The 26,448-nt window shown below is 43.0% G+C and overlaps 1 protein-coding gene and 1 pseudogene across 1 annotated transcript in view; one reads left to right on the top strand and one right to left on the bottom strand.

Moving 5' to 3' along the window:
* LOC141116888 (NACHT, LRR and PYD domains-containing protein 3-like) overlaps window positions 1-18,192 on the top strand; it is a 62,428-nt gene extending 44,236 nt beyond the window's left edge. The window contains exons 8-10 of the mRNA XM_073609368.1: window positions 3,802-3,966; window positions 11,197-11,361; window positions 17,540-18,192. Of these exons, the coding sequence (XP_073465469.1) occupies window positions 3,802-3,966; window positions 11,197-11,361; window positions 17,540-17,633 (424 nt within the window). The 3' untranslated portion in view covers window positions 17,634-18,192. The remainder of the gene's footprint in view (window positions 1-3,801; window positions 3,967-11,196; window positions 11,362-17,539) is intronic.
* On the bottom strand, window positions 10,018-10,102 carry LOC141120750 (U2 spliceosomal RNA; annotated as a pseudogene).
* Window positions 18,193-26,448: the final 8,256 nt, after the last annotated feature.

Below are 26,448 nucleotides of genomic sequence, written 5' to 3'. Positions count from 1 at the left end.
TTTTCCTCTAGGGAACTAGAGGTGTTAGACGAGCCTGCGGATACTGCAGTGGAAGTGTCAGTTCCCACTGCCAGCATTTCTTCAGAGGCATCTACAGTGACCGCTAGTCCAGAACAGGTGGTACCAGAAACCCACCTTCGTACTTAGGAGATTCAAGAGTCTACCTCGGCTATTACCGCGGATGTTACTACTGCAGAAGATAGTGGGCCTACGGTCATTACTCGTTTAGCTCAATACATCCACTCATCACGAGCAAAGAAATCGCTGTATGGTCTTGGCTAGGGATGAGCTTCGCGTTCGAGTCGAACCTATGTTCGACTTGAACATCGTCTGTTCGACCATTCATCGAATTGCGAACGACATGGGCCGTTTGAGCCAAATTCACGGCCCATAATTCACTGCGGCATCGCAGTGCATTGCTGGCTGATGATTGGCCAAGCATGCACTATGACCAGCATGCTTGGCCAATCACAGCGCCATCAGTAGAGAGAGCTGTAATTGGCCAAAGCCAGGGTGGCTTTGGCCAATTATGGCTCAGGGGGTTTAGAACACGCCTCACACTGTATAAGGCCACCTGCACGGCGGCCCTGTGTAGTGTGTTCCGGCATGCTGAGAGATAGAGAGAGAGAGACAGTGTCATTTCATTTGAGTTAGATAGAATAGGCAGGACAGTCAGTCAGTTAGCTGCACTTACAGTGTATTGTGTATATATATATATGCATCCCAGGTGTTGTGTATATATATATATATATATATATATATATATATATATATATATATATATACACACTGTATTCAGTTTAGCGAGATCCGTTCCTGTTATCTTCCTACTGACAGGCAGGCTTGTCTTGTTACAGTATTTACAGCTACCTGAAGAAAATTGCTGGTGTGCTTTTGATCCTATTAGTACCACAGTCAGGCAGCTAGACTATTTACAGTTAGTGTAGTGCGTCCTCCTCACAGTGTTCAGCTAAAGCTACAAGTTAGTTTAGTGTGACCTCTGCACAGTGTTCAGTTAAAGCTACAAGTTAGTGTAGTGCGTCCTCCTCACAGTGTTCAGCTAAAGCTACAGGTTAGTTTAGTGTAACCTCTGCACAGTGTTCAGCTAAAGCTACAAGTTAGTGTAGTGCGTCCTCCTCACAGTGTTCAGCTAAAGCTACAAGTTAGTGTAGTGCATCCTCCCCACAGTGTTCAGCTAAAACTACAAGTTAGTGTAGTGCGTGCTCTGAACAGTGTTCAGCTAAAACTACAAGTCAGTGTAGTGCGACCTCTGCACAGTGTTCACCTAAAGCTACAAGTTAGTGTAGTGCGTCATCCTCACAGTGTTCAGCTAAAGCTACAAGTTAGTGTAGTGCGTCCTCCTCACAGTGTTCAGCTAAAGCTACAGGTTAGTTTAGTGTGACCTCTGCACAGTGTTCAGCTAAAGCTACAAGTTAGTGTAGTGCATCCTCCCCACAGTGTTCAGCTAAAACTACAAGTTAGTGTAGTGCGTGCTCTGAACAGTGTTCAGCTAAAACTACAAGTCAGTGTAGTGCGACCTCTGCACAGTGTTCACCTAAAGCTACAAGTTAGTGTAGTGCGTCATCCTCACAGTGTTCAGCTAAAGCTACAAGTTAGTGTAGTGCGTCCTCCTCACAGTGTTCAGCTAAAGCTACAGGTTAGTTTAGTGTGACCTCTGCACAGTGTTCAGCTAAAGCTACAAGTTAGTGTAGTGCGTCCTCCTCACAGTGTTCAGCTAAAGCTACAAGTTACTGTAGTGCATTCTCCCCACAGTGTTCAGCTAAAACTACAAGTTAGTGTAGTGCAACCTCTGCACAGTGTTCAGTTAAAGCTACAAGTTATTTTAGTGCGACCTCTGCACAGTGTTCAGCTAAAGCTACAAGTTAGTGTAGTGCGTGCTCTGAACAGTGTTCAGCTAAAACTACAAGTTAGTGTAGTGCGACCTCTGCAAAGTGTTTGGCTAAAGCTACAAGTTAGTGTAGTGCGTCCTTTGAACAGTGTTCATCTAAAGCTACAAGTTAGTGTAGTGCGTCCTCTGAACAGTGTTCATCTAAAGCTACAAGTTAGTGTAGTGCGTCCTCCTCACAGTGTTCAACTAAAGCTACAGGTTAGTTTAGTGTGACCTCTGCACAGTGTTCAGCTAAAGCTACAAGTTAGTGTAATGCGTCCTCCTCACAGTGTTCAGCTAAAACTACAAGTTAGTGTAGTGCGACCTCTGCACAGTGTTCAGCTAAAGCTACAAGTTAGTGTAGTGCGTCCTCTGAACAGCGTTCATCTAAAGCTACAAGTTAGTGTAGTGCATCCTTCTCACAGTGTTCAGCTAAAGTTACAAGTTAGTGTAATGCCACCTCCGTACAGTGTTCAGCTAAAGCTACAAGTTAGTGTAGTGCGTCCTCTGAACAGTGTTAACTTAAAGCTACAAGTTAGTGTAGTGCGTCCTCTGAACAGTGTTCAGCTAAAGCTACAAGTTAGTGTAGAATTTTTGGTCCGTTCGCAGGTTCTAGTGCGAACCGAACCGGTGGGTGTTCGGCTCATCCCTAGTCTTGGCCACCGTTCTGCAGCTCGGTTTCAGGGTCTTGGCAATCTTCTTAAAGCCTAGGCGATCTTTATGTAGAGAACCAATTCTTTTTTCAGATCCTCAGAGAGTTCTTTGCCATGAGGTGCCATGTTGAACTACCAGTGACCAGTATGAGAGAGTGAGAGTGATAACACCAAATTTAACACACCTGCTCCCCATTCACACCTAAGACCTTGTAACACTAATGAGTCACATGACACCGGGGAGGGAAAATGGCTAATTGGGCCCAATTTGAACATTTTCACAATTTTGTTGCCAGCGGTTGAGACATTAATGGTTGTGTGTTGAGTTATTTTGAGGGGACAGCAAATTTACACTGTTATACAAGCTGTACACACTACTTTGTAGCAAAGTGTTATTTCTTCAGTGTTGTCACATAAAAAGATATAATAAAATATTTACAAAAAATGTGAGGGGTGTACTCACTTTTGTGAGATACTGTATGGCTTGCCTACAGTCAAGCATGGTGGTGGGAGTGTCATGGTCTGAAGCTGCCTGAGTGCTGCCGGCACTGTCATTGAGGGAACCATGAATGCCAACATGTACTGTGAGTTACTGAAGCAGAGCATGATCCCCTCACTTCAGAGACTGGGCCGCAGGGCAGTATTCCAACATGATAACGACCCCAAACACACCACCAAGACGACCACTGCCTTGCTAAAGAAGCTGAGGGTAAAGGTGATGGACATTTGTGGGGCATCCTCAAACAGAAGGTGGAGGAGCGCAAGGTCTCTAACATCCACCAGCTCCGTGATGTCGTCATGGAGGAGTGGAAGAGGACTCCAGTGACAACCTGCAAAGCTCTGGTGAACTCCATACCCAAGAGGGTTAAGGCAGTGCTGGAAAATAATGGTGGCCACACAAAATATTGAAACTTTGGGCCCAATTTGAACATTTTCACTTAGGGGTGTACTCACTTTTGTTGCCAGCGGTTTAGACATTAATGGCTGTGTGTTGAGTTATTTTGAGGGGACAGCAAATTTACACTGTTATACAAGCTGTACACTCACTACTTTACATTGTAGCAAAAGTGTAATTTCTTCAGTGTTGTCACATGAAAAGATACAAAAAATTTTTACAAAAATGTGAGGGGTGTATTCACTTTTGTGAGATACTGTAAATATTTCCAAAAAAAAGAAATGAGTTCAATTCATGTAGAGAATAGTTGCATTAATTTCTGGAGGAGAAATTAATTTTAGTAACATTCTTCTTTTCTTCTACAGATTGTCCTATACTCGCCTGACAGACAGTTCCTGCCCCCACCTGGCATCTGGAATAAGAAATAACCAGACATTGAGGAGACTGGACCTGTCTGAGAACAAGCTGGTGGGTCCTAATTTCAGGGATTTGATGGAAGCTCTGACAACAAGCCCAATAGAGAAATTACAGTGAGTATAACAGGACTGACTGAGACAATAATATTCTGATACAGTTTACCATTCTAACCATGAAAAAATCTAGATAATGTAGCTAAAGTAACATAGATCTAATTTTCAAACTCCCTTACTAGCCAATCCCAGACTGTTGTCTAAATCTTAGAATCCTATCACACTCTCATAAACCATGAAATAGTTTTTCCTAAAACTTGTTATAATCTGATCAGTGGCAGCCGCTCCATAGATGCACAGGGGCACCGCCCCCCTAATCAATGCGCCTGACCCCTAATCTACATGCAGGGCACCGGATGCATGGATTTCAATTTTTTTTTAAGTACATGAGTAGAACCTGAGGCTCTAATTGGCTTCAAAAAAGGGTGGGCTTGGGTGCTCTATTCTACTATTTAATCATGCTCTCCATCACACTATATCCATGCACATTTTCTTTTCATTTCTTCACCTTGGTTTATATGCTCCACATCATTTCTATTCTGTGGTTTATGGGTTATATTATTATAAACCTACCTACTTATATTTTTATGGGTATACACCATTTATTCTATTTTATTTATCTCATATAACATAGAAATCCCATCAATAATCACATGAAGAGTGTTTACACAATATATCCCATGGGGGACTGCTCCTGTGTTCCTGGTTTTCGCTTTGGCCCCCTCCTCAGCTCCCGTGTCAGACATATATTTCTGGCCAACCCCCGGCATGTGGTATTGCATGGTCTTGATATCAGGGCTTGTGTGAATATTTCAGCTATGGCTAGCCATTTTTTAAATTACTTCTATTCTCCCAGTTTGTAGTTACATTAGATCACTTTGGTGATTTTTATCTCCCTTAGAACAGCGATGCACTTTCTCCTGATGAGTGGATTGGAGTCCACGAAACACGTCCAGCCTATTCTGATGCATCTACTTGTTATCCACCATTTATTATGGTTCTAATCAATTTTTATTATACCTGATCAAATGACAATGTTTTTCTCCCTGCGGGATCATGAAGTACAATTTCTATTGTTTTTGTGCCATGTTGGTTATAAATTCATATATTGATACTCTTTATGCTTATATGCATGTTATTTTGTTCTATCTATGCCACATCTGGTCTATTAATAAACAATTAGTAATAAAAGTATATACAGAAATTCATATATCTGTGGATCTGTACGGCTCCATTGCACACACCTCATTTAAAGTCCCAACCTTCCCCCTTATTTATGCATACAGACAGGGATGGAGACGCACACTTTCCTTTAAAGTCCCAATTTTTCCCCCTCTTTTTTCATTGTCTAAATCTTAGAATCTTATCACACTCTCATTCATCAACCATGAAATAGTTTTTCCTAAAACCTTGTTATAATCTGATCAATGGCAGCCGCTCCATAGGGGCGCAGGGGCACCACCCCCTAATCAATGCACCTGACCCCTAATCTACATGCAGGGCACCGGACGCATGGATTTAAATTTTTTTTGTTTTTTTTAAGCACATGAGTAGAACCTGAGGCTCTAATTGGCTTAAAAAAAAGGGTGGGCTTGGGGTGCAGAATGCTGCGCCCTGAGCTCACCCAGCTGAGTGATAGTAGGACTTGTCAGGGCGGGAGCAGTCCTCATCGTTCCCTGATACAGTACACCCCTCCCTGTACATTGCATCTTCTGGTGGGCATATCCCTGCTACCAACAGGTGATTATCCTGCACAGGCCTGGGTGATAACGGGTAAGTGGCTTCTCACCTTCCTTCCTGCCTGTTCTGTGTCATCGTCCCCTGTGTATTGGGTTTGGGTGTGTGTATGCTTATCTGTCCACATCAACTCCCAGCTCTTCTGCTCTCTCTCCATGGGTGAGTCAGGGAGGGTCGCAGCTTTCCTGGAGTCCCCCTACCCATCCAAAGCTCAGCAAGTCCTGCAAGCCAGCTTTAGTTGCTGCTTTCTCGTTTGTCGCAATGACCCCAGACTCAATTCATGTTCCTAGGAGGAGGGGGGTGTGACAATACAAGGGGGTCCTGCTTCACAGATCAGCCAAGTATTCTGGAGATCCACCCTTCACCCTTAGCTAAGCTAAACTATTTTTCTTTTTTTTAATTAGGCTTGGTATTAGAGAAGGCTTTGCTACTTCTGGGTGTATTGTCAGCATGTGGACTTGGGCTCTATTTCTCTTTTTCTTTCTGTCTCTCTTCCTTGGCTTTTAGTGCCTAAGTTTCAAATAGACCTCTTCTCAGTCTCTTCCCAGATCTCCAGCACTTCTCCGCTACTTCAGAAAACTTTTATTTAAAGGCAGGAGAGCTGGGCTTGAATAGTCTCTAGGTTCTCCTGCAGCTTCAATTATTTATGACCATCTTCTGTTATCTTAACCCTTCTCAGGCCAGTCTGTTCTTTAAGCAGTTGCTTAAAACTTTAACATGTTCAGGTTTTGCTGTAAATCTGTGTTACATTGGTTTGGTTACATACTGTGCTGGTGGGGGTGCTGAGTTAGGGACAACAGGAATAGGGGGGGGGCATATTAGTAAAAGAGAAGGTGGGAATTGGTGGGAGAGCTGCGGGGAGACATTAGTAACAGAGGAGGGGGGGATTGGTGGGAGAGCTACGGGGGCATTAGTAACAGAGGAGGGGGGAATTGGTGGGAGAGCTGGGGGGATTAATAACAGAGGAAGAAGGACTTGGTGGGAGAGCTGGGGGGCATTAGTAACAGAGGAGGGGGAATTGGTGGAAGAGCTCAGGGGGGCATTAGTAATAGAGGAGGGTGGAATTGGTGGGAGAGCTGGGGGGGGCATTAGTAACAGAGGAGGAGGAATTGGTGGGAGAGCTGAGGGCATTAGTAACAGAGGAGGGGGGAATTGGTGTGAGAGCTGGGGGGATTAGTAACAGAGGAAGGGGGACTTGGTGGGAGAGCTGGGGGGGCATTAGTAACAGAGGAGGGGAGAATTGGTGGGAGAGCTCAGGGGAGCATTAGTAACAGAGGAGGGTGGAATTGGTGGGAGAGCTGGGGGGCATTAGTAACAGAGGAGGGGGGAATTGGTGGGAGACCTGGGGGTGGGGCATTAGTAACAGAGGAGGGGGGATTTGTAAGCGAGCCATGAGGAATTGCTGAGAAAGCTACGGTGGGGAATTGGTGAGAGAGCTGGGGGGGCATTTGTGAGAGGGATGTTTTTATTAACCTTCACCCATTAAGACCCTTCATTCATTAAGATTTAGGCCACACCCACAATTTGCCGTTACACGTGCCACAGCTCACTTATTCCCTCATTCTGAAGTTAAAAAGTTGAGAGGTATGGTATCCCCTTTGTAGTCCGAGAGGATCTTCTGATTTCAGGCGGTTCAGCATGATCTGGTGGGGAACATGATTTAGGCATTGTGAGTTCCACCTCTAGTTCTGACTCCAGCACAGGTTTGCTTTGTTCGACCTTTTCTTCTGATTTGCTTGGCATATTCACTTCACAGCTTTCAGGGATCGGTTTCTCTGGTGATGGGCGTTCATTAAAATAAACACTACGGCTTATTGTCACTTTGTCAGTCTTTGGGTGTTGGATTCTGAAAACCTTAGTTTGCTCCCTGTAGCCTACTAGAATGCCCTCTATGGCTCTGTTATCCACTTTGGATCGCTTTTCACTTGGAATATAGGCATATGCTTTACATCCAAACACTGTGCTAGGCTTTGATCCATGCCACACTTCGAATGGAGTAATTTTAATGGCTCTTGAGGGTAGTCTGTTCTATAGGTAGGTAGCGGTCATGACTTCTTCTTCCCAGTACTTGTGAGAAAGGTTTGCATCTGACAACATGCACCTGGCCATTTCTATAGGAGTGCAATTTTTTTCCTTTCTGTTACACTGTTTTGTTCAGGAGTGTATGGTGTGGTTGTCTGGTGTACTATTCCTTGTCTCTTCAGGTATGAGGCCACTTCTTTGCTTATGTATTCTCCCCCATTGTCGGTACGTATTATTCCTGGTTTCCGTTGGAATTTGTTGCTAGACATGGAAACAAACTCTTGAAGTTTCTCTGATGTTTCATTCTTGTGTTTCATCAGATAAGTAGTTGTGTACCTGGGAATAATCATTAATGAAGGTCAGTAGATATCTGTTCCTGCCTGAAGTGGGAGTTTTCATTGGACCACATATGTCACATATGTATGAGCTGCAGGGGGTGGGTAGTTTTTCTTTAGGAAGCCTGTGGAAGGGGAGCACATGTGGCTTTTGCTTCTACATAGCACTTGCATTTCATGTGCACTTTGCAAGGCACTATTGTCAAATCTTCTGATAAACCTCTCTTTATACTATCCTGTATAGCTTCTGGACCTCTGTGCCCCAACCACCTGTGCCATAAGTAAATACATTTGCTGTGTAGGTCATTAGAGACTATATTGGCTTGTTGGTCTGTGGTGATGAGCCTGTATAGGTGATCATCCAGTTTTCCTTTTGCGAGGAATTGCTTATTATTGTGAGTTGTGCATGAATCATCACAAAACGTAACTGTGAGGCCATTATTTGCAAGACTTTTCACCGATACAAGGCTGCCTTCTAGTTCTGGAACATATAGCACTTTCTTTACAAGGATACTCTGCTCTATATGCAGAGTCTGGGACACATCAGGGATGTTTCGGAATTTGATGATTTTGGCGTGACCTATCTTCTATGTCAGCAAGTTTAAACCTCAGCTCCTTTATGTGGCTGTCATGGTCACTGTGAGCATCTATGAGCTCATTATATGAGAAGCATTCATCCATCTTTGATTCTATGTGAGCAACACACTGCTCATGGTCCTGGACTGCCTGGGAGAGTGTGGAGACTGCAGATAATGGGAATGCCTGAGAGAAATGAGCATGTTTTTCATGGTTTGTTCTGATATAGGTTTATCTGAGGCAGGGAATAGCTCTGTCTGGTTGCTGTTGGTCTGAGAAGATAGGGAGACTAGAGAGCGCCATAATAGAGGCTCCCGGAGCTGGCTGTTCTCTTCTGGGTCTGCTTTTAGCAGGACTAGCTTTTTTTTTTTTTTTTGCCTATGGCGTGCAAAACACACCCCAAAAACTTCACCCGGTGCATAAAAAATGTGCACACACATAAAGAGTGCTCACAAAAAAGTGCCACGGGTACACAGACGTGCCAATTCCCTGATCCCCCGGGGCGTTATGCTCCTGCGGGGACAAAGGTACTTACAATGGTCTATCTGGCCGAAACCAGACAGACCCCATTCTCTGGAGGGCCTGCCGAAACAGGACCCACCCAAGTACTAGGTGGGGCTCCCCCGAAGGGAGACCCCATGAGAGAGGGCGAACTAAGCCAAAAGGCCATGTCCACCCCTTCCCAAGACTTTCAGGGCTGGCCCGAGGACCCGCATCCTTACTCATCACACAGTGAGACAAACGTGACATAAACAAGACGTGACTACATAGGTTTAAAATAAATAAAAAGTGGGGGAAAGGGATAGTGGAGGAGAGTGAGAAGTGGCCATTGTGTAACACAATGACCAGGCCCTCCGGCCAGGAATAAAAAATTCCTCTGGTCCTAGCCAAAAGGCCCGGCCCAAGAGGCAGGTGCTTAAAAAGCGTGTTATGGTGCAGTGACCTTGGTGCCCAAAATCAAAGTGTCTGCCACACACAGTGATTCTATGGCACCCCTGGCCTGCCACTCCAGGGGCACTACTCCATAGGCTTTCAAGTTCAACCCCAGCCCACAGCCCACAGCAGCCCCCACCACAGGCAGAAAGGCGTGGAGATCCAGAAGCTTGGTGAGAGCCCTTTACCATCAGGCTCCACCGTCGCTCCCATCACTCCTACCTAATTACATTCGGGAAATACTAGCCACTCCCCCCCCCCTCAAAGGGGTAGTAAGCGTTCTCTCCCGAATAACTGTCCGTAGCTAGAGCTACCACAATCCAGGCCAGAAGGCCAGGGACCCGACCCTCCGGCCAGACCCATGTGCAGCACCCATCCTCACCAGGAGGTCCTTTCTAGACTGGTTGGGTAGGCCCACTGAAGCCCCCATGGGCAACAGGTGATGACTTTCCCTCAACCGTCTGTCCAGGTCCAATTACACCATCGGATTTGCATGCGCCCTTCCCACTATTGGTCGGGCCAACATCGCCTCCTCTGGAAACTGATAAGAACAGATACTACACTTGATCTTAGCCAAAAGGCCGAGAAGCGACTTTTAGCAGGACTAGCTGTGGTAGGTGAGCAAGGGGGAGAAGACTCACCATTCCTTGCCAACAGGGGAAAGGAGAGATGCTGCTGTGCAGATCCTATTGTGGAAGATGTGGGAGAGCGCCATAAGGAGGCTCTGTATGTCCCTCTGGCACCATCTTGGCTGATGCAGGGTCCTGCTGCAGAGAAGAAGTGGATCAGTTTGTGAGGCATCCTGGTCGCCTTCCTCCTCTTGGATATACCGACGAGGGTTAGTGGATGATCGAACTTAATATACCTATGAACACGCAAACAATTTACATATTAATGCACCAATCATTTAATAAATCAATGCCACCTGCAGCCCAATAATTTACATATCAATGTTGTCTGCTGTCCACCATTTACATATCAATGCCACCCACAATTTACATATTAATGCCGCTTGCTGCCCAAGATTTACATATCAATCATGTGTACACACACAGAGCAGGGCTCAGCAGCATTAGTGACTCACTGGGCTGGGCCTATCTTAAGGTAGGGGCCTGTAGCTACAGCTTCACTAGCCCCTATGTTAATCTGGGTCTGTCTATGTCCAGTGAATCTCAGAACACCTCCCTTCCCTCTCTACACAAACTCAGATCACAGCTGCAGCTTAAACAGAGAAGGAAAGCTGAACAGCACTTTACACACTTCTTTTTGTTAATTTTGTTAGGACACTGTGGGTCCCAACACCCTGGAGCCTGTGTGCACTGCACACATTGCACATGTGAAGGCTACACCACTGTGTCTACTTCATTATAACATTTTTCTTATAAAATTATATTTACTGTAGTTTTATAAAGTGATCTATCATAAATGATTGCAATAATGGGAAATGCGTTCCATTCATGTAGAGTAGGGGTCTTCAAACTGCGTCCCTCCAGGTGTTCAGGAACTACAATTCCCATCATGCCTAGTCATGTCTGTGAATGTCAGAGTTTTACAATGCCTCATGGGATGTGTAGTTCTGCAACAGCTGGAGGGCCGTAGTTTGAGGATCCCTGATGTAGAGAATAGGTACATTTATTCCTGGGGGGGATACATTTTCTTCTGGTAACATTCTTCTCTTCTTCTACAGATTGTCCTATGATCATCTGACAGACCGTTCCTGCCCCCTCCTGGAATCTCTAATAAGAAATACCCAAACACTGAGGAGACTGAACCTGTCTAAGAACAATCTGGAGGGTCCTCATTTCAGTAATCTGATAAATGCTCTGACAACAAGCCGGATAGAGGAATTACAGTGAGTATAACAGGACTGACTGAGACAATAATATTCTAAGACAGTTTTATATATAAACCACATAAATGATATAGAAATATGATAGCATCATCAAAATTCATCTTTGGACTTCATGAATAGCCAATCCTGGAATGTTTTCTATGTAGCACACCCTCATAGGGACTGCTGATGAACTTGGATTCCCCACTCCTGCACAGCCAGACACACCACATTTTCACAAGCACCCAGAGAACAGTCCGTGATTTTGTTTTTGTTATTTATTGAGGGTTAACAACTTGGATAGGGATGTGAGGTTATGGGATGCACCAATTGACTTAAGCAAAACTCTCAGCAAAACTTCAGGGACATCTTCTTATATACAGTCTCATTCACTTTCCTTCTGCACAGCACTTGCTTTCTCCAGCTGATTTACTTTGATTTATCTGACAGGCTCCCAATCAGATTAGCAATGGCCCTTTACAGGCAGGAACTCGTAGCCCCTTTTTGTGTTGCACAGTGTAGTGAAACAGCTTGTAACTCTTCCTCTGTGGCCACTGATCCCAGCACCACCTCTTCAGGCACTGCCAACTCACCTGGCCGCAGCTGCCTCTTTCACTAGCCCCCCAGGCTAACTCTCCACACAAGTCCACCTGACTGACTCTTCACCAGCCCACCTGGCTGACTCTTCACTAGCCCACCTGGCCGACTCTCATGAGATCTCTCATGGAAGGATGAAGACTTAAGCACACCACTGTCTTTAGGGAGACTGGCTACATGTGGCAGTCTCCCCCCTTGTTAGTCCCCAACAGTATTGACTACTCACTCTGTCCTCTCTCTTGCTCCTGTGCCTCCAGGAAAGTCTCTAATTCTTGGATCGTATCACACTCTGTTAACAGCCATGAAATAATCTGATATTCTGTGTTGTCTGATAATGAGGTCATACACGGGGGAATCTGATCTTACTGCAATGACCAATCAGAGCCTCATATGAGTTTCCTGTCACCTGACATGACCAGCTGCTATTCAGTGTCAGGGGAACTCCCCATTAGTTCCTATGAGTACAGAGCTCTTATCAGCAGAGATAAATAGAATATCAGATAAAAATCATCCCGTCCAATCACTAGCAATGCTGATTCGGGCCTCACACGGTCTGCTGATACCATTAATGCTCCATACACAAGGAGATTATAGCACAATACGAGTCGTGTCAGTGGTATTCTGTGCTCATCCTGTATATGGAGATATCATCATCTCTACACATGGATGATAATATTGGGGGGTCTACTCCATTATAATATTTTTCTTTAGAAATTATTTTCTCTGTCATTTGAAGGATTGTATAAGATAATAAGCTTAGAGGTGGAGGGCCCCTTTATTGTTTGCTATGTAGTCTTATCACACATGGTTACACCGCTGCTCCTGCACCCAATACTGACTAATATTTACCACAAACAATTTCTGCCTCTAATCAGGTAAATTCCCAGCTCTTCCCCATACTGGTGAGGTGATAATTGTCCAGCAATGATCGGAGACTTCTTTCTTCCTTGGTCACTTCTGGCTGCTCTATTCCTCATGACTTTTTATGGAGACAAGTGAACAATTGAGTGTGTTCCATGATACTTTTTTAGTTGCACTAACATACAATTTTTCAGGACAAGCTTTCAGGGTGTGCAGAATGTTAAAGTGGTTTTAAACTAACCTATACCCAGTGAATTGACTGGCCTCAGATGATACACAGAGATTAAACAAATACTCCCACATAAGTTGTACCTGTTTATCTGCAGTCTTCTCTTTTTTACATCCATTCAAAGTCCGGAATTTATCAACCTCTCTGAGCATTCAGAAAAAAAGAGGACGGAGAACTGAAGTCATACTCTGCAGAGCTCAGTGAGGAGAGCTCTGAGAGCTGATTGGAGGGAAGAGACACACCTCCTCCACACAGCACACAGGAGCAAAGCTGAGGCTGTCACTCTGTTGGAGGTCCTCATTATCATTTTTCTCTTGGTGTCAGGAAAATGTGTCAGAAGTGACTCATGCTTATAGAAGAGGAAGGGGGCAGCAGAGAGAAATGACAATTAGTGCTCTGGATAGAGATAAGGAAATTCTATATGCTTTGTTCATATTTCATGTTTGAGATTTACAACCACTTTAACCGTCATTTGTCAGTAGGCCAGGCGGAAGCTCTCTCGTTCTGGGTGGAAGTCATATGGAGTCCTCTCAAGAATGTGCCTAGCGCAGGCCCCACAGACAGAGATGTGGTGCAATCTGTATCCTCCATACACAGCCAATGACAGATCAGTGTATCTGCGACTGTGTCGCTTTAACTGACAATTGCGCGGTCATGCGGCGCTGTACCCAAACAAAATTAAAGTTTAGGCCAATATGTATTCTTCTACATATTTTTGATTGGTTTGCACAAAAGTTATAGTGTCTACAAAATAGGGGATATATTTATTCCATTTTTATTATTTTTAATTTTTTTACTGGTAATGGCGGTGATCTGCGATTTTTAGCGGGAGTGCGACATTGCGGCGGACAGATCGGACACTTTTGACTTTTTTTTGGGACCATTAACATTTATACAGCGATCAGAGCTAAAAGTAGCCACTGATTACTGTATAAATGTCACTGGCAGGGAAGGGGTTAACACTAGGGGGCGATCAAGGGGTTAAATGTGTTCCCTGGGAGGTGTTTCTAACTGTATGGAGCCTGGGGCTGGGTTGACTGGAGGAGGAGAGAGATTGCTGTTCCTAATCACTAGGAACAGCAGATCTCTCTCTAACTTCCCTGTCAGAACAGGAATCTGTCTATTTACATTGGAGGGTATTGGAACTTTACAGAGTTCCAGAAAGGGGTCAACCAATGCCATCTACTCCAGAATATGGAATAGGTTCATGAGCTTTGCAGCTGGACATCAGTTTGACCCTAGTGTCCCAAATGTATCACAAATCTTGTCTTTCCTGCTATCTGGATTGGATTTGGGGCTCAGTTCGCTTAAGGTGCAAATTTCAGCCATCTTGGCCTTTACCCAAAAGAAATGGGCAGTAAACCTGTTGGTGGAGCACTTCATGAGAGCGGTACGTAGACTACGCCCTCCCAAGAGAAATTGGTTTCCTCAATAGGACCTGGCAGTAGTCCTCAACTATCTAGCAAACCCTCCTCGTACTCTGACAGAAGACTGTTCATTATGGAATATCACCTTAAAAATGGCTTTCCTATTAGCCATAACTTCAGGGGGAAGGGTGTCGGAACTCCAAGAATTGGGAAGAAAACTCCAGAGGTGGTTAGTGCTCACTCAACCAGGGCAATGTCGTCTTCTTGGATGGCACGGGCAGGATTGTCTCTGGAGACAGTCTGCAAAGAGGCTAGCTGGTCATCACATCATACGTTCTTAAAACACTACAGGGTGGATCCAGCAGCTCTTACTACAGTAGAGTTTGGGAGGAACACAACCCAAGCTTTTATGTCTATTGTCAAATAAGGACTAAGTTTGTAGCATTAAGCCCGCCATGTTTGGCGTCAGGAAAATGAAAAATTGTATCAAATACTTACTTCCTAATTTCCTTTCCTGACGCCAATACATGGCAGCATACGAACCCTCCCTCTGATCTTTGTGCTTTATACAGAGAATGGGGGAGGTACAGTAGCTCTCACTCAGACTTTTATAGAGCTAAACAGGTCCTGTGGGTGGATATAGGGGCGGAGCTATATCATATGTATGCTGCCATGTATTGGCATCAGGAAAGGAAAATTACGGTAAGTATTTGATACAATTTTTCATTATCACATCCAGGGATGGGGGAGAGTCTCTTCACAATCCTCCTAAAAATGTGGTGTAAGAAAACAATGAGTTTGAACAAAAGGATTTCTATTATCAGTGGTAGCTTGGATTTTGCCAGATTGCATTCTTTCTACTGCTAAACCAAGTGCCTTATCTATGACATCACCGGGATATCCACAATCCATACATTTTTGTTGCATTCTGTCAGTTTGTACTACACAATCTTTTTCTTATCCCCTTCAACTCCAGAAGGTTTTACCCACTTCCTGACCAGGCCAATTTTTGCAAAATGGCACTCACTGCATTGCTCTGACAATTGCGCGGTCGTGCGACGATATACCCAAATAAAATTGATGTCCTTTTTTTCCCACAATTAGAGCTTTCTTTTGGTGGTATTTGATCATCTCTGTGGTTTTTATTTTTTTCGCTATAAATAAAAAAAGAGCGACAATTTTGGAAAAAAAAACAATATTTTTTACTTTCTGCTATAAAACGTTCTCGATAAATAAAATGTAAAAATCTAATTTCTTCATCAATTTAAGCCAATTTGTATTCTACTACATATTTTTGGTAAAAAAAAATCCCAAAAAGTGTATATTGCTTGGTTTGTGCAAATGTGATTGTGTCAACAAACTATGGGATTGATTTAGGAACTTTTTAAAAAATTTTTTTATGTTTTTACTAGTAATGGCGGCAATCAGAGATTTTTTTAGTGGGACTGCGACATTGTGGTGGACACATCTGACACTAAGTGACACTTTTTGCGGACCAGTGACACAATACAGTGATCAGTGCTAAAAAAAAAAATACACTGACACTGTATAAAAGGACACTGGCAGGGAAGGGATTAACATCAGGGGCGATCAAAGGGTTAACTGTGTTCTCTGGGTGTGTTTTCCTACTGTGTGGGGGATGGGTGCACTGGAGGAAGAGAGACATCTGTGTTGCTGATTAGCAGGAATCACAGATGTCTTTCTTCCTGTCTGACAGAAGGATGATCTGCCTTGTTTATATAGGCAGACAGTCCTTCTGTCTCTCCAGCGAGCGACTGCCGGCGGCCATTGCGGCCACAGGACCCGTTGATTGGCTTCCGCTGTGTCCAATCACATCGGGAGCGCGGCTCAGAGTCATGCACGAGAATCACGTACAGGTACGTGATTTTGCACTTAAGGACCGCCCTGCCACAGTAAATGTACGTGAGGCGGCCCTTAAGTGGTTAAAGCGTAGTTCCGCCATTTTTTGGGGGTTTTTTACAAATACTGCAGCTGCCGACTTTTAAAATATGGACACTTACCTGTCCAGGGCGCCTGCAATATCGGCACCCAAAGCTGAGATGTCCATCAGCTCTTGGGTGCTGCTACCGCCATCTTCGGTAAGAGAATCAGGAAGTGAAGCCTTGCGGCTTCACTTCCTCGTTCCCTACTGCACATGCGCAACTCACGCTGGGCATTCCCACTGGTCCCTGGTGTCTCCTAGGACCCATGTGTCTCCCAGAAGACAGCGGGGGGGACAGGAAGTGGCGTAGATACCCGCGGGTAGCGGGTATCTATGGCCCGGAAGTGGGAGCAAGATACCTGTATTAGACAGGTATCTGCTCCCGCCTGAAAGGTGCCAAATGTGATACCGGAGGGGGGGAGGGTTCCGAAGAGCGGAAGTTCCATTTTTGTGTGGAACTCCCCTTTAAGAGGAAATGTGGAATTTCTGCATGAACTGGGATATTTGGAGGTTTTCCACCAGATATCTCAGATGTGCATATGAATAATGAAGCAACATGTCACCATCTGTGGGTTTAGAAAATAAACTTGTTATAAATTTTCCATTTTCCTGGAAGGACATCACTATATCCAAACATGATGTGAGAAAGAGAACATTCTGGATTACATTTTATTGTAGGGAAAACTGAATTGAGAAAGCAAATTCATTCACATTCACTACACACCACAAAAATATCATCTGTAGCACTGCCCCCTTGGGGGTTGCTTAGAATTGCATGTTCTTCTGTGTAGCCTTGACCCTGTGAACTTTCCAGCCCTCCTGACACTCTAGGTTCAGACATGTTGCATATATCTTTAAATAACACGCTGACACAATGCAGATAGTTTTAGCTCTCTCAGATTTACTTAATCACAAGAAGAGTATTAAAGAGGGTATTAGTCAGCCAAGCCCTGGATAATCAGCCAAGACTCGGTTGAAATAGCCCCAAATGCAATTAAATGACAATTAGAAATGACAGATAAATTATACCAATGTACACAGTAACAGACAATAAGTAAGTGGATTTCTCAAGAAGGATATTAGGTGCTACAAATACTACTAAGGACTGCTAAGTTTATGTAATAGATGTCCCGGAGGATGCTGGGAAATAGAGTGAGAATGTTTTGCCTGAGATCTGATGACTGTTTATATCCTCTCTTCTAGGATTAGAGGAAACTCCTTGTCAGAGGAATCAAGAAGAAAACTAGGAAAGCTGAAAGATCTCCGACCAGAACTGAAGGTTTTCTATGATGACTGAAGGTAGAGGCTCTGCTACATCTGAGAATAGAGCCGGGACATCGCTCTGAATGATGAGAATGAGTTTTCGAAATCCCAATCTGACCCAAAGGAGGAGAATTAATCACCACAGATGAACTAATATACCCAGGACAGGATGGGGAGGAATTTTGTTTTGTAATGAAGGGGTTAAAAGCATACTCCACTCAAAATTAAAATTTCATACATAGAGTGACTCAGGGAACAATCCATTCCCACCGATAGGGTGACCATTAGAACCAAGCACCCATCTTACACAGTTGTCACTAAACCCCCATGGCTGCCAGAATTCTGAATGGAGTCTTGTGCCAAAGCTTTGCCAGCAACCCTGGCTTTCTCAAGTGATGAGAACGCAAAATTATAACAAAATTCTATTCTGGTTATGACCCTAGTGATAGCGCCTGCATGATCCTAAGTGCATTGTGGACAAACAAGCCTTCCCGCATGGACTCAGTGTTGGACATGTGGATTGATCCCCGAAGAAGAGCTCAGAACTATTTTTGTATGAAGCTGTGTGCTGGAGGAGTACAACACAGGAGGGATGTAAAGTACAAGTACGCGATGACATCACAAGGCACAGGTGGAGCCCATGCCTGTGACGTCATTGCGTACTTGTATCCAGGAAGTGTCCTGCACGTTCCTTGGGATTGAGTGTCTGCACAGCTACGTTTACTGCATACATTCTGTGAGTGTTCTAGCACTTAATCTTTTAAATAAACTTTACACAACGGTTTGACACTATGGAGTTTTGTCCCATGTCCTTTGCCATATGCGGATTTTATGGGACATTGGCGGCTGATTACCCCGGTTACCTATGGAGAAATTACTTGGAGGGAGTCCTCTCCAGGTGTGAACATTATGTCAAGTGGTAGTCTGCCATTACACAAGCATATTTGACTCTTTAATGTACTGTATAAGAGTCAACGGTTTCCGGTAAGCGCAAACCATGTATAGGAGGTGGTGGAACACCGAGTGTTCCACCACCTCCTATACATGGTATGCACTAATTACGGATTATTTTCTGGCTGGTGTGAGGTTGGGTGATCTCTGGATTGAGATTTGCCAACTCAATTTTTACACCTTGAACTCTATTTACTTCACCTTTATCAACTTTATTATTTACTGTTTTCCCCATAACAGTATTATATTGTATATTGTTTTATTATTGTTGTTTTATCACTTCAGTTCTGTTTGCTAATATTATATAATGCTGCACATATTTTTTTATATTGGTTCTTTAACAACATTTGTCAGTTGGCGTGTCAGCAGCTACACTTGTCCTCCAAGTGCAATACATCTTTTTGTATAACACAGGAAGGAGGCACCAGAAGCTGTTTCAGCTCAGAAGCTACACAATCAGTAGACAGAGGACCCCCTTGAAGAGTGTCAGATGGTCCTCCAACATGGATGGGACCACATAGAAGCTGGTGCTACTCTTACTGGATACTGTGACGGAGGTGTGGGTGGAACAGAACACACATGGAGAGCAAGAGGGATTTTAGGGCCCATGGCCAGGGGGTTATTTTGGGGGTTTAAAAAAATCAGGGAGTCAGATAAGGGAAGGCCACAGGGCAATAATTCCAACATCGTGAGGGACATGCAAAAATAGAACAGGCTGGCAATAGGGCACATAAAGGGATAAGTCCAGAGGCACAGGGCAGCAATTTAGTACAGCAGAGACTTGGCCCAGAATCACAGGGCACAACCCTGGCACAGTGAGTAGTGGGCCACAATTACAGTTCAGGGTCACATGGCAAAAATTTTGGTACAGTGAGTAAGCAGACAAAATCTCTCCTGCACTCAGGTGTCTAGTTCCTCAGTATGTGGTGACCAACTTCATACAGTAGTATCTGCCGTCTTGCAGCCCTACTCAGAATAATGGGTATTCACAGGCTGAAGAAAAGAAGAAAAAAAGAAAAAAGGAAGGCGCACCGACCTAGTGCATTACCACTGGTAAAGCTTTATTGAAGCATAAAACAGCAAAGTGTATACTCACAAACGAGCATGGATAACAGGCATTGGCAATATTACAGGTTCGCAGTTCTGAACACCAACAAATCAGGACCTGACATCAAGTAGGTAGAGCGATGGCTGACGCGTTTCGGGGGGAGATCCCCTTTCCTCAGAGCCTAAGCGGACAATTTTTGCGATTATCCATTATGATGAAGTTAAAAACCCCAGGAAGTCAGCACAGCACAGGGATGGTGGGAGTCCCTCATAATGGGCACAGCGGGTGTACAGACCCAGGAACTCAGCACAGGGATGTTGGGAACCCCTCATAATGGGCACAGCGGGTATACAGACCTGGGAACTCAGCACAGGGATGGTGGGAACCCCTCATAATGGGCACATCAGGTGTACAGACCCGGGAACTCAGCACAGGGATGGTGGGAACCCCTCATAATGGGCACAGCGGGTGTACAGACCCGGGAACTCAGCACAGGGATGGTGGGAACCCCTCATAATGGGCACAGCGGGTGTACAGACCCGGGAACTCAGCACAGGGATGGTGGGAACCGCTCATAATGGACACAGCAGGTTTACAGACCCGGGAACTCAGCACAGGGATGGTGGGAGCACCTCATAATGGGCACAGCGGGTGTACAGGCCTGGGAACTCAGCACAGGGATGGTGGGAACTCCTCAAAATGGGCACAGCGGGTGTACAGACCCAGGACCTCAGCACAGGGATTGTGGGAGCCCCTCATAATGGGCACAGCGGGTGTACAGGCCTGGGAACTCAGCACAGGGATGGTGGGAACCCCTCATAATGGACACAGCGGGTGTACAGACCCAGGAACTCAGCACAGGGTTGGTGGGAGCCTCTCATAATGATAAATTCATCATAACAAACATTTGTAATTGTTACGAAAAGTTAACGAACCTAACGAAAATTCGTATTTCGTACAAATCCAAATTGAATTTCGGACACGAATTACGAAATACAAATTAATTTTAATACGAAACGGAACGAAACGAAACAAATTTATTGACGGTGCACATGTCTAATGACCAGGCCATTTTTTGCGATGCGGCACTGCGATGCTTTAACTGACAATTCGTGGTCGTGCGGCGTTGTACCCAAACAAAATTGCTGGCTTTTTTTTTGCCACAAATAGAACTTTCTTTTGGTGGTATTTGATCTTCTCTGCGGTTTTTATTCTTTGCACTATAAACAAAAAAGCGACACTTTTGAAAAAAATAACTTTTTTACTTTTTGCTATAATAAATATCTAAAAAGAAATGTAAAAAAAAAATGACTTCATCAGTTTAAGCCAATATGTATTCTTCTACATATTTTTGGAACTTTTGAAAAAAAAAAAAAAAATAAATAAATAAAATCGCAAAAAGCGTATATTGATTGGTTTGCACAAAAGTTATAGCGTCTACAAAATAGGGGATAGGTTTATGGTATTTTAACTATTATTATTATTTTTTTTTTACTAGTAATGGCGGCGATCTGCACTTTTTAGTGGGACTGCGACATTGCGGTGGACAGATTGGACACTTTTTGGGACCGTTGACATTTATACAGCGATCAGAGCTAACGCGTTTCTCAGGATTCCCCCGCTTCTTCAGGACCATGCATGTATTGTGATTATTATATCTAAGGCTCTTACTGTAATAGGAAAAAAGGGAAAGAGAAAAAGAGCAAAATATCAATCTGGATTATCCAATATTCAGCCAAATCGTACAGATTCTGAAAGCAAAAACATTTACACAAAATTGAACTACCTCCAGTGACCATAGAAAGGGGGGAGAAGGGAAAGAGGGGAAAAGTAATAATGTGAACTAACATATAATTGTCTGCTAACATCTATATTAATTGTAGAACCACTTTAATATGATCCCTGATTGCTATTATACTACATGGATCTTTTAGGTTTGGATATCATCCCATAGGCTGGTAGGCAAAGAATCTTCAGACAATATTTCCACTTCCTTTTCTCTCTCTATATGAGAGACGAATATATTGTACATTCAACCCCTTTGGATTATAGGTAAACCACTGTTACAAATTTTGATATTGCTATATTTTACGTAGCTTTATTATTTTTGAGGTACCTTTTAGGAATTATATGGGGTTCATCATCGTCATTTTTTAGGTCTGCTGAGGCTCAGGGGTGGGTTTGTGGGTTGTTTTGTTTTAATTTTTTCCCCTCTTTCACTTCTCTTCCCTTTCTATGGTCACTGGAGGTGGTTCAATTTTGTGTAAATGAACTAGTAAGAGCCTTAGATATAATAATCACAATGCATGTGTGGTCCTGAAGAAGCGGGGAATCCCGTGAAACGCGTAGACAGTCCATCTGTGCATGTATACATGATACTTATGTAGTTCGGAATTACCAAGAGTTTTATCTATGTATGGTTGTTTTTAACATAAAAAGCATTGTCTATATTTTAGAATTTTGTACAACAATAAAATTATATATTTTCTTTTTAATCCATTCGTGTTCTCATTTGGCATATCCAAAGTCCTAACCAGTGGCGGCCCGTCCATAGGGGGCGCATGGGCGCCGCCCCCCCCCCCCCCCCCAAAGCCAATCAAAAAAAAAAAATGTCCCTTTAAAAAAAAAAAAAAGTTTCTTTAAGAAGTGCACTGTGTTCCGGGCGGGAGCCGGACACGGTGCACTGTTGAAGCGTCATGCCAATGCAATCCCGTGATTGCAGGCAAAATGCTTCATTTGCTGTTTTTTTTGTTGCCCTGTGGCGCTGTGCAGTGTGCCTCTAGATGCTGATTGGGCCATTCTCCTTCATGTCTTCATTTCTGGGCGGTGCTGTCACCGGGCGGCGTGTCACTTCCTGTTTCGGCTGGTGTGAATGGAGAAGCAAGGTAAGTTAATGTGTTACTAACAGCCTTTGTCTGTCCACCGTGTTGTGCTTCACCTCTGCCCTGCCTGGAATCAACCTCCGCTCCAGCCCTTCACCCGACAAATGTGCTGGAGCCTTCATTACACATCTCCTGTATGTGTAAATCACGGGGGCTCCCAGCACTGCGTCCTACAGTCATGCTGTACATTCTATCATCTCATCTCTCTCTCTCTCTCTGTATATCTATATAACTGTATATCTATATAACTGTATATCTATCTATCTATCTATCTCTCTACCTCTCTATCTATCTATCCATCTCTGCATATCTCTATCTATCTATATAACTGTATATCTATCTATCTGTATAACTGTATAACTATCTATCTATCTATCTATCTATCTATCTATCTATCTATCTATCTATCTATCTATCTATCTATCTATCTATCTATCTATCTATCTATCTATCGGCCCCATCACGGGCGAGTGACGTGGGGGGGGGTGTTGGTTGAGATTTTGTTTGCGCCCCCCTAAAAAAAATGGAGCACCAGCCGCCACTGGTCCTAACGTTCTATTTTCTCTCAAAGTTAACAATATATTCATGAGATGATGCCAAAGTGAACTTGTCACATATTTAAAATTACCAGTAGATGGTCAACTCTCCAACACTTCCAGTCCTTGAGAGATGTAGGTTCGTGATGAACGGACAGTAGAAAGAAGAATGGAAATGAATTATTCAGGACTGAGAAGTCACATGTACCTGTAATGACAGATTCACTTTAAGCACATATCTCAATGAATGACATTAGCACACTACGCAGTTTTCTGAGGTGCAGAAGTGAACTTACATTAAATGAGGTCAGTTTAACCACTTCAGCCCCGGAAGATTTGGCTGCTCAATGACCAGAGCATTTTTTGCGATTCGGCACTGCGTCGCTTTAACTGACAATTTTGCGGTCCAGCGACGTTGTACCCAAACAAAATCGACGTCTTTTTTTCCCCACAAATAGAGCTTTCTTTTGGTGCTATTTGATCGCCTCTGCGGTTTTTATTTTTTGTGCTATAACCAAAAAAAGAGCGACAGTTTTAAAAAAACACACAGTATTTTGTACTTTTTGCTATAATATCCCCATTTTTTTTTTTTTTTAAAAAAGCAAATTTTTTTCTCAGTTTAGGCCGATATATATTCTTCTACATATTTTTGGAAATAAAAATCACAATAAGCGTATATTGATTGGTTTGCGCAAAAGTTATAGCGTCTATAAAATAGGGGATAGATTTATGTCATTTTTATTATTATTATTTTTTTTTACTAGTAATGGCGGCGATCTGCGATTTTTATCGTGACTGCAACATTATGGCAGACACTAGACATGTGCACTGCCAAAAAATGTGTTAGTTTTCGTTTCATTCATTTATTTTTTTTGTTTTTCGGGTCATTTGTTATGATCACAATTCGGAAATTTGCACATTCATACTGACACATAATCACACACATAGGTTGGACTTGATGGACTTGTGTCTTTTTTCAACCTCACCTACTATGTAACTATGTAACTATGTAACTATGTAACATACATTCGTACATTCGTACAGTCGTATATTCGTAAATTCATAAATTCATACATTCGTAAATTCATACATTCGTAAATTCATACATTCGTAAATTTGTAAATTAGAAAATTCGTATATTCGGAAATTCGTAAATTAGAAAATTCGTATATTCGGAAATTCGTAAATTAGAAAATTCGTATATTCGGAAATTCGTTCATTTGTAAATTAGAAAATTCGGAAATTTGTAAATTCGAAATTCGAAAATCCAAAAACCCGAAAATTCGAAAATCGGAAATAGTAACTAACTATTACATTATAGGTATTGTAATTTTCTTTCAAATTTGGCTGTTAGTGAACATAACAAATACGAATTTATCCGAAGTTACGAATTATCCAAAATAACGAATGCTGCATCTAAACAAATGGAACGGAACAAATTAATAATAAATAATAATAATAAAAAGTTTTTATTATTATTATTGTTATTTATTATTATTAATTAGTTGAGTTCCATTCGTTTAGATATGGCATTCGTTATTTCGGATAATTCGTAACTTCGGATAAATTTGTATGTGTTACGTTCACTAACAGCCAAATTTGAAAGGAAATTACAATACCTATAATGTAATTGTTAGTAATAGTTCAGTTATTATTAGTTATTATTATTTCAGATTTCCGAATTTACAAATTTATGAATTCACTAATTTACGAATTTATGAATTTACAAATTTATGAAATTCTGAATGTACGAATGCACGAATTTATGACTGTACGAACGTATGAATTTTCGCATATTCGAATTTACGAATATTCGGAAAAATTAATTAAACGGGTTTTCGTTAATTCGGATATTTCCAAATGAACGAATTTGTTGAAATTCGTTAAAAAACGAATTTGGAACGAAATGAATTGCACATGTCTAGCGGACACATTGGACACTTTTGACACATTTTTGGGACGATTGACAATTATACAGCGATCAGTGCTATAAAAATGCACTGATTACTGTATAAATGTCACTGGCAGGGAAGGGGTTAACACTAGGGGGCGATCAAGGGGTTAAATGTGTTCCCTAGCATGTGTTCTAACTGTAGGGGGAGGGGACTGACTATAGGAGATGACAGATCGTGGTTCCCAGCTATTACGATCTCTCTCTCCTTACAGAACAGGTATGTGTGTGTGTATACACACACACATTCCTGTTCTGCCTCTCGTGCCTGCGATCACTCATGGCCAGCGATTATCGCGACTGTCGGCCACGAGCATCGGCACCTGCTATCCCGCTTAAAGGAGCCGACGTACAGCTATGACGGCTCGCGGGAAACGCACTGACCTGCCGCAGTATAATGACGACGGCTGGTCGGCAAGCGGTTAAAGACTAAACCTTTTTCTGACACTTGTTGCTTACAAAGTTAAAATCAGTATTTTTGGTAGAAAATTATTTAGAACCCCCAAACATTATATATATATTTTTTAGCAGAGACCCTAGGGAATAAAATGGCGGTTGTTGCAATATTTTATGTCACGCTGTATTTGCGCAGCGGTCTTTCAAACTGAATTTTTTGGAAAAAATACACTTGAGTGAATTAAAATAAAACTAAACAGTAAAGTTAGCCCAATTTTTTTTGTATAATGTGAAAGATGATGTTACGCTGAAAGAATCGTGAGAGAATCCTGATCTTTCTTCTAAGCAAAAAAAATGTGATTATAATTTTTGCCAGAATCGTGCAGCTCCAATGTCTTATATAAAATAGAAGTTTCCTTTATTTACAGTCTACAAAACTGCTCCAGCATTGGACAAGATGGAAGTAAAGAAAACAGGGGATGCTGGGTAATGGGAGGACTGGGAAGGATACAGGATAAGGAAAAGGGAGGGCTGAGAATTAGGGGACAAGCGGGGTGAAGGGTTCAGGAAAGTCAGAGGGTGATGTCATTCCGCTCACCACACTACACAAGAGGAAAGAATCCGGTCACAAGTCCGGTCTGGTCAGTCAGAGGCCTGGAAGATGGACATCTGTGGTCGGGGGAGGTCACGTATCAAACACTAAGATCACACAGCTCCCCTTTTTTATTTTTTTTGGGGCCTACTGACAACACACCCAAGATGGCAGCATCCAGCAGCAGTCTCATACATTACATGCAAATATAATCTTAATGGGAAGATTTTTCTTAAAAATGTTTGGTGACAGGCTCTCTTTTCAAAACAAGCCCTCACTGACCTTTCTAGCTGCTTGCACTGTGGAGTAATTCATTCTTCAAGATCACAACAAAGTCAGTTACATTCAGTATTTCCCAGCTTAGAAATCCTGGCTGTGTTTACAGTGGACTACCAATTTACAAAAAGTGTGGGAGCCAGGGCCTTAAAGTGCTTGTAAAGGCACAAGCTTTTACCTTCATGTATTCCATGCATAAAAACCTTCTGTGTGTAGC

The sequence above is a fragment of the Aquarana catesbeiana genome, linkage group LG13, assembly GCF_042186555.1.
Source record: "Aquarana catesbeiana isolate 2022-GZ linkage group LG13, ASM4218655v1, whole genome shotgun sequence".
Classification (NCBI taxonomy): Eukaryota; Metazoa; Chordata; class Amphibia; order Anura; family Ranidae; genus Aquarana; species Aquarana catesbeiana.
This window is presented reverse-complemented; position numbering and strand designations above follow the sequence as displayed.